The sequence below is a fragment of the Poecilia reticulata genome, linkage group LG5 (assembly GCF_000633615.1).
Source record: "Poecilia reticulata strain Guanapo linkage group LG5, Guppy_female_1.0+MT, whole genome shotgun sequence".
Taxonomy (NCBI): Eukaryota; Metazoa; Chordata; class Actinopteri; order Cyprinodontiformes; family Poeciliidae; genus Poecilia; species Poecilia reticulata.
Genome location: NC_024335.1, coordinates 46,442 through 55,277, shown reverse-complemented (window position 1 = coordinate 55,277; position 8,836 = coordinate 46,442). Strand labels below are relative to the sequence as shown.

Below are 8,836 nucleotides of genomic sequence, written 5' to 3'. Positions count from 1 at the left end.
GATGGATGGATGATGGATGGATGGATGGATGGATGGATAGATGGATTTTCCATTTTTATATATGAATTTCTGATTGAACTGAAATGATCACAGGTATTAATAAAAATGGAAATGTGTCCCTTTTGGTCCTCCGTACACCTGCAGTTTAGTTCCCAGTCGCCCCACATTTTATTTTTATTCTTGTGCAGAAATCTATGTTTGGGTTTAGTGAAATAATAAATGAAAATGTTTTTATAATCTTCGTGATCTGTTCACATTTTGATCAAACTTCCTCAGGTGGATGGTGAATAATTCACTCGTTCACATTGATATCCACTAAAATGTTTTTCAGTCAAATCAAATATCCAACTTTATGAAACGTTTCAATTGTAAACCAGATAAAATTTTAAAGGTGTTTGACTCATTTGCTCTGTTTTGCTACATCTAAACCTTTGTTGTGGCTATTATATTTATTTATATTTACATATATGTGTGTGTGTAACCATGGTAACGTGACCCTGAGGTCCCAAACATCCAGGTTGGTTGTGTATTTCTGGTTCACCCGGCAACAAGCTGAGTCACCGCCTCGCTGGTTGCCATGGCGACAGGCACGCGGCGCGGGTTTGCGTGAATTAGTCACAGGATCAGCAGCCGCCAAACAGTGGTGCGGTTTCCATGGAAACCAAGACAGGAGAGGGAGCCGAAACACCAGGAAGAAGGTGGTGATGCTCCTCCTGCAGCGGAAAACAGATGGAGGCGAACTGCTCCTCCAACACCAACCTGGTGAAACGGTAGTTTGATTATTGGATAAACTTACATGTTACTGAGGCGGGAACCAATCAGATCTTCTGTTTCTTCAGATCTGCCCTCAGCCTATCCGGAGCTCAGTGAGGGATTCTGTTTCATCCGGGTGTGAAACACTGCCACCTGGTGGGCGGCCTGTGTCACTACATCATCCACCGGGGTCACGCAGGGTGCTGGTGCCTCTCCAGGGGTCAACGGGCGGGGTCACCCTGGACAGGTCGCCAGTTCATCGCAGGGCAGTAAACACACACACACGCACACACACACACACACACACACACACACACACACACACACACACAGACTTTATATAGACCAATTAACCTGACAGTCATGTTTTTGGACTGTGGGAGGAAACCGGAGTACCTGGAGAAAACCCACCATGCAGGGAGAACATGGAGACTCCATGCAGAAAGACCGGGAATCGAACCCAGAACCTTCTGCTGCAAGGCAGCAGCTCCTCTGACTGCGCCACTGTCACATATGAAGAGAAATAATTCAACACAGAAACCGAAATTAAACTGTCTGAATTACATGAACACAAATAAACAGCTCAATAAATAACAAATATATTAATTTTAACTTAGATCTTTAAATTATATTCAGTTAAACCTTCAAGATAGATGTGTGAAATGATTTTTAAATGTATTTTCCCTCCTGTGGTCGAAATTGGTAACAGCAACTAAACAATAACCTTTGCAGAGACGTCAGGCAGATTCAAACCCAGGACCTTCCAGCTGCAAGGCAGCAGAGTGTCTGATCCACAACCAGGGAAGGATATGGAAACTGGAACAAAGGTACAGCTTTTCACCACAGCTGTCAAACTCCAGTCCCGCCGCCGTCCCGCCGCCGTCCTGCAGCTTTTAGATGTGTCTCTGCTGCATTAGGTCGTTAGCAAAGCTCTGGTATCTGATCCACACAGGAGCAGGAAATGAAGCCGTTTCATTCCAGGGTTTGTGGCTCATCTAAAGACTGCAGGACAGCAGAGGACTGGAGTTTGACATCCTGCTGTAAGCAATTAAATTACCAACAAAAACACCTTCAGAAGCAATAAGCATGGATATAAAACTAAAATTAGATCGCATAATAATAATAATAATAATAATAATAATAATAATAATAAATGCATTTTATTTATATTCCCCTTTTCATCTGTAGATTACAGCAAATCTGCAATTACAATTAATAAAACTAATTAAATAAATAAGCAGAAGCTAAAATAAAAATCTAAGAAAGTACACCAACTATTATTATAAATAACATTAAATGATAAAATAGTCGTAAAGAGTAAAAAGTGAAATAATCATTTTATGTATCGTGACTCATACAGTAAATGAAGGTAACGCGTTTTAAAGAACTTTATTTAAATGAAATCAGTAAACATAAAACAACATAATGAATAAAACAACAGCCAAGCAAAGCAGCCAGAGGTGATAATTAGATGCAGACGCACATATTGAAATTGTCCTTATTTTCATTTGTAGAGTCTGTTATTGATATTTAGTTCCATATCTTAATGAAAAGAGAAACAAGGTGTTTTATTAGCAAATCTGCATTTATGAATATAAAATTTAGCAAAGATTATTAGCAGGTTTATTATAAAGAAACGTTTAGCATCCTCTCTATGGAATCTGTAGAAACAGAATAAAACATTCATAAGGAAAAGTTCTGTAAAATAATAAACCTGCTGACCAGAAGAGACGGTCAGTTTCTGGATGGCCTCTCAGAAACTGCATTTCGTGTTTATGTCTCTTAATGTGACCATATTGATCTTAGCGGGTCAATTTTATGGAGAATTTTAACCGGAAACAAAAATCTGGTCCTGATCGGCGGCTGCTGCCCCCTACAGGTCAAGCATCAAACAGCACCTTGGAGTTTCCATTGTGTTTAATATCCAGCGTGTCTGTGCGGCTCCCCGCAGGTCCCGCAGGTCCCGCGGCGTCCAGAGGAAACATGGCCTCCATCAGAGAGCGAGCTGCGGCCCTGAAGCTGCGGGCTTTTTCTCCTGCAGGTGAGTTCAGGAAAAGTCTCTGCTGGCAGCAGCAGGAGGCCTGAGCTGCGTTTTCTGGCCCAGTTGATGAGGAAATGAAGGGAAACGATTTAATTTAGAGAATGTTTTAAAGTGCTTGACTGATTATTGTCAACTCATTCTCTGTTTCTGCTTTAAGCCTGAACCTGAATTTTCCCCATTCTCTGAACAATAAGTCGTTTTTCTGATCAGCTGTTGGAGGTGCAGCTCGTTTACCTGCAACGGCCACAAAAAGCTCATTTATTGAAAAAAAGCCATTAAAGAGTAATATTTTTAAGTGTTTAAGTGATTCTTAGAAACTTTTGATTTGCATAAAGTAATGAAAAAGTGTAAACACAGAAATATAACAGCTGATACGACCATGGGGAAGATGGCTGACTTGAGTCACGTTGCATTCTGGGTGTCTGAGGAGAAAGTTCAGTGGAGGGAAAACAATGTGTTATAAGTGAAACAATCTGGAACTAGAACGTTTCAAATCAACGTCACGGACTTACTGACAACAGGCTCCTATCTTTCTGAAAAGTTACTTATTAGTTTGACATATTTGCACTAAAAAATCCTGTCTCAGCTGCGGGAGTGAGAACAGCGCAGGCGTCCTCCATCTGGACCGACCTCATCGCCCACCTGAGGTCAAAGGTGACGGTGAAGCGCCGACTGGTCCAGTTCAAGGCCCACAGCGACTGCTTCGTCGGCTCCGAGGCCGTGGACGTCCTGCTGCAGCGCGCCGCTAACGCTACCGGCCTGCAGGGTGAGTCCGCTCCACGTTTTACATCCGGCTGGTCAGCAGGGACCCCTGGGAAAAAAATCCTGTTATTCAGAAACAAAGGGCTGATTCACTTTTTACCATGGTGGCCAACAGGTGGCAGCAGCAGCTGGGCCGGCCCAAGGCATAAGCAAACCAAGCAGCTGCTTAGGGCCCCTTAGTGGAGCTGATTTTTATTTTATTACTAATAATTTCTGTCATTATAATATCAAAAACACAACATTTCACTATGAAGTGACTTGTTTTTACAATAATATATATCTGCTGTAGGGTTGCCACCCGTCGCGTATTAAATCGATACGAGACACGATTTGTTCTGTAGTGATAAATTATTGGGTACTTTATACAGAAGCTGCTCCAGTCACTGTTTCACTCACGGTGTTGGGATATTGTGCCCAACTGCATTCTGGGTAACACTAACCGACACGCTGCCGCCGCAGCTCCTCTACTATTAGCCAATAGCTGGACAGCTCTCCTCATTAGCATATTGATGCAGCAGAAATGCAGCCAATGGGAAAAGACCCAGCAGAAAAGGGAGAAGCAAAAAAAGACAAAGCAAAATATCTATTTTTCTTGACAAAATGCATGTTTAGAGGAAATAAAAGAAAGAAAATATAAACATTATTTGACGGAAACTCATGTGTAAGGAAAAGGGAAAACTAAATATATATTTATGCTTTTATTTCTTATGTCGGTTTTGGTCCTTCATAATAAAAGCTGTTCCATAGTAAAAATAAATCCGTTTGTCTGATTTAACTGTAGCGTCTGTAAAACGCTACAGTTAAATCAACTGTGGTGTTTGAAGCTTTAGTCAGTCGAGCTGCCAGCAGGCGTGGGGAGCCGGATGTTACCGCAGCAGGTCCCAACATCTTGGAATTAGGTGATTTATTGATGAACCGAGCAGATATTTCAGATCTATAATCTACATTCTCGCCTAAAAACAGTAAATAAACATTTTGTCGCCATTGCTGCTTTTCTGAACACGTGTTTTAAAGGATCAGAGCCTAAATTTGGACGCAGCTGTTTTTGTTCGGCTCCCTCTGCTGGTCTGGAGCACTTCCTGTTTCAGCACTTTGTGTTTGCACCAGTGTTGTATAAATCTCAGTCAAGTCAAAGTATCGGTACCAATCCAGAATGTGACTTTGGTAAAAGTCCAAGTCACCGACTGAAATGTTACTGAAGTCTTAAAGTTTCTGAAACGTCTCGAACCGAAGTCTGGAAATTACTGTAACAATGTAATGAAAAGTAAAACAAGGCAAATGCAGTTTGAATGGCAGTTTTTATATTTTGGTGAACTTGTCAAATACACTTAAAATAATGTAGAAAACCAAGTGCAGGCAGAATTAAACCTGCTGCTCGACACACCTGCAGGCATCAGGTGCTGAACTGGACCTGCTTCACAGCTGGACCAGCCTCTGACCCCGTGGTTCAGGTCGTATGGGGCTCCATTTGTGTCCGACTTTGTTGCAGTCAATCAGTAGGTGGGGTCAAAACACCAGCGTTTCTCTCCTTTTGTAACGAGTAACTAAACCACATATTGAAAATGTATCGGAGTAAAAATATGAAATTGAGTTTGGAAATGTAGTGAAGTAAAAGTGAAAGTTATCAAAAATGTTCATACTGTATGAAGTACTCCAAAATATACTTAAGTAGTGAAGCGTTTTTACTTCGTTACTATGCAGCACTGGTTTGCGCCTGTCGGCCACCATATTTTACACTGCAAAAACACAGTGTAGAATATTTCAGTTCACCTGAAAATAAACAAACTTACAAATAACTTTCTAGCTTTTTATGTCAAAACCCAAAATATAAATGAAAGAACGATTATTTCATTTGCATGAAAACATTTTCATTAACTGAAATAAGATTTTAGCTCGAGAAACTAAACAAAAATTCTTGTTCAGATTTAGTTTTTGCAGTGCAGTCGTGGCTTTGGTTGCAGCAAGTTGTCCTGTTTTAATTCTGTTATTATTTTGAAGCCAGTAATGTTTTGTCTTAATAACCTGCTGTTTGTATGAAGACATGAATTTGTGTGTTTGGTCCAACCTGCAGGTGGCGCCGTGTCCAGAGCGCAGGTGGTGTGTGTGTGCCAGGCTCTGCTGCAGAGCGGTGCGTTTGAGGCCGTGGGAGCCGGAGACAGGAGGCAGGATGCGTTCAAGGACAGTGGGAGCACTCTGTACCGGTCAGGTGTTCTCAGCAGTGAGGGACCGACTGGACTTAAACCAGTTCTGGTTCTGTTTTGAATGGATGTGTTTCAAACCGGTTCTGGTTCTGACCGGTCTCTGTCTGGATCAGGTTCACGGAGTGGCGCCGTCCCGCCGTGGAGGAGCTGGAGCGCCACGCCGCTCTGGTCCAGCGGCTCTTCCTCGGCGCTCCTCCTCGGTATTCTCAGCATTTCTTTTTACGGATCCGGTTTCTAATTACTAATGTGAGAAAATATTCCTGAAGAGTTTTTATTTCAGTCTTTCTGAGTCGTTCAGCAGGCCAGGCTTTTAAATTATGAGAATAAAGTCATAATATTAGAATAAAAACTCAATTTCATCAGAAAAAAAGAAATTAAGAGACAAAGTATTTTATTGTGAAGAAGCTTTATGTCATTTCAAAGTTCTGCTGATAATTTGATTCTAAAGTGTTAAATGTTACATCAAAGCATAACTTCACAAGATGGCCGCCCTGGATGATGACATCACTCTGAACTATGGAAACCCAGAAAGGAAAAAATCCAAAACGAAAATTAAATATTTAAGACTGAATGATAAACTGATGGATCTCTCTGGCCTGAAGTATTCAGGTTAAAGGCGCATTTCTTTATATTTTTATGAATTTTCCAACAGCATTAAAGCAAATAAAGAAGTTATCACGTAAAGCATCAGTTACCATAGCAACAGCCTTTTAGCCGTCCGTTTAACCTCCAGGCCTGAAGAGCCGGTCGGGCCGGTGGGCGGTCCCAGCAGGGGGCGCCAGACGGACGCAGCTCTGCCTCAGTCCTGTAAGATGACAGCGTTGGTTGGCATGGCAACAGAGGCTGAGAGGTGGTTGACCGGTCTGCTTCTGCCTCCCAGTGGTCAACGAGGTGTGGCAGGAGCAGACGCTGCTCAGGCTGCTCAGCCTGGTGGAGCTCCCCCTGCTGGAAGGAGTCCTGCAGTGCAGCCAGAGCCCGACCTCTGACCCCTCAGCCGACCTGCTGCCTCACCGTAACCCTGACCTGATCAGCAACAGCCTGGACAGACGGATCCTCCAGGCCCTCAGGGACTCCCAGTAAGTCAGACCAGTGAAGTCAATATAGTGATGGTGAAACCAGTATGACTAATTTGACTCCCAGAGGGACGTACTGGGAGCACTGGGCGTTTCAGGTGTTTCTGGTTTCAGGGAAGACGAGTGGCTGTCCAGCGCTTTGGACTGTCTGGACTTCTTGCCTGACCAGCAGGTGGCGGAGCTGAGCAGAGAGCTGCCGCGCCGTTTCCCCCCAGAGAGCAGTGACCCAGAACCACCACACGGGGGCGCCGTTCAAGATGGAGGCAAGTTCTGCTCCAATCAGGTTCAACAGAGGAGGTGTTTCCAGCAGCCATGTTTAGTCGCTTCGACCCGAGTCCAGTCCGTCTGCAACAGAGCAGAGCGGCAGCCATTTCATGTCAGAGTGGTTGTCTATTGGGGGCGTGGCCAGCGGCGGGGATGGGCGTGGCCAGCGGCGGAGCTGGGCGTGGCCAGCGGCGGCGATGGGCGTGGCCAGCGGCGGGGATGGGCGTGGCCAGTGGCGGAGCTGGGCGTGGCCAGCGGTGGCGATGGGCGTGGCCAGCGGCGGCTTGTTTGGATTTAAAGTGACAGCGACCCTAAAGCAGCTGCACAGGCAGAACTGATCAGACTGAGATCTGATTCCTATGAATCTGATTTTAGATAAAATATTTAATGAACATGTTTTGATTAGGCCATTACTGGTCCTAAATTGATCAATGAAGCATAAAGGGTCACCTTTAAATAAAACATCTGCAGAATGTAAAATGTTCAGTTCTGATCATCAGAATAATCTGTAACTAAATGAATCCTCCAGTGACTGTCTGTCTGCTGCAGGACCCAGCAGTGATGACGATCTGCCGCCTCGGCCTCTGACCCCGTGGCGGCTGCTGCTGTTCGGCTCTCTGGTCAGGCACTACGGCAGCCGGCCGCCTCTGCTGCCTCCCAACATGGCGGCCGTGTACGCGGCTGTGGCTGCGCTGCTGGGTAGGAAGCTGCAGCACCGCAGGCCGGAGGCGCTGCAGCAGCTGAACCTGCTTCATGTGTTTGGCAGAAAACGGCCAGATGGAAAAGGCGCTGGAGGCTCTGCAGCTGTGTCTGAAGCTGCTGCCCCCTGGCTGCCGGGAGGAGCTGCGCAGGCTGCTGACCTTCATGGCTGCTGCGGCTGGACCGCGAGCGCCGAAGCTGGACAAGGAGGTGACGACTGTCAGATCCCTTTAAGACGCTGTGGGGAGACTTTGACTGAGCCTCTGGGCGGGTCTGCAGGCGGAGAACAGAGCGGCGGTGATGAAGGCGTTCTCCAAGGCCGTTCTTCACAGCAGGAGCTTCCCCAAGGAGAAGCAGGACTTGATGCTCAACTTCCTGCTCAGCAACAGACAGGAAGTCTTTAAGGTGACCTCACATCCTGTCAAACCCGTCTGCCATAGTGATCAGTGCTCTGACCAAGCATATTCATAAAAGTTTAGTGGAAGGAAAAAGTGCAGCAGCACCAGAAGCCTTGATAAGATTGTCAAGCAAAATCCTTCCAGGAATGAAATTTGAAGTTATTAAAATGATTAAGATTTGTTCTCTAAATTATTAGTGAAATAATTTGCCAGGGTTTCTTATTGATATTCAAGAGTAATTGGCTTTAAAAAGCTGCTAAATGTTGCTGAAGAGTTGCGTTTAAGTTAGTTTTACCTTTTTTTAGCGTAATGAGATATTTGCAGTAGGAACTAGTCACGTTATTGGTTAGATTTAGTGTTTTTGCAGTGTAGATATGATCTAATCTGAATTAAGTTGTTTTCCAGTCTGAATGATTTCTGCGTCAGAATCTGAAACAGGAAGTGAGTCTTTTCTGCTTCCTGTTTCAGATTCCAGGATTTCTGCACAAAACCATCAGTGAGAAGCTGGCGGGGCTCGCTCAGACCGATGGTCCAGGTAACCGGCTGGACCCGACTGACCCGACTGAACCAGCTGAACCGACTGAACCCGACTGAACCGGCTGAACCCGACTGAACCCGACTGACCCGACTGAACCGACTGAACCG

At 44.8% G+C, this 8,836-nt stretch overlaps 1 protein-coding gene across 5 annotated transcripts in view; it reads left to right on the top strand.

Moving 5' to 3' along the window:
- Window positions 1–607: 607 nt before the first annotated feature.
- The window catches only part of LOC103464229 (DEP domain-containing protein 7-like), a 9,365-nt gene continuing 1,136 nt past the window's right edge, over window positions 608–8,836 (top strand). For 4 of the 5 annotated variants that reach the window (XM_008408196.2, XM_008408198.2, XM_017304969.1 and 1 more), the window contains exons 1-11: window positions 2,137–2,794; window positions 3,381–3,560; window positions 5,628–5,757; window positions 5,871–5,957; window positions 6,491–6,564; window positions 6,638–6,833; window positions 6,945–7,093; window positions 7,644–7,793; window positions 7,861–8,003; window positions 8,073–8,198; window positions 8,660–8,726. In XM_008408196.2, the coding sequence (XP_008406418.2) occupies window positions 2,572–2,794; window positions 3,381–3,560; window positions 5,628–5,757; window positions 5,871–5,957; window positions 6,491–6,564; window positions 6,638–6,833; window positions 6,945–7,093; window positions 7,644–7,793; window positions 7,861–8,003; window positions 8,073–8,198; window positions 8,660–8,726 (1,525 nt within the window). In that variant the 5' untranslated portion in view covers window positions 2,137–2,571. Of the gene's footprint in view, window positions 763–839; window positions 890–1,485; window positions 1,581–1,705; window positions 1,794–2,136; window positions 2,795–3,380; window positions 3,561–5,627; window positions 5,758–5,870; window positions 5,958–6,490; window positions 6,565–6,637; window positions 6,834–6,944; window positions 7,094–7,643; window positions 7,794–7,860; window positions 8,004–8,072; window positions 8,199–8,659; window positions 8,727–8,836 lie in introns of those variants that run through there. The other variant, XM_017304968.1, reaches the window with a different exon arrangement.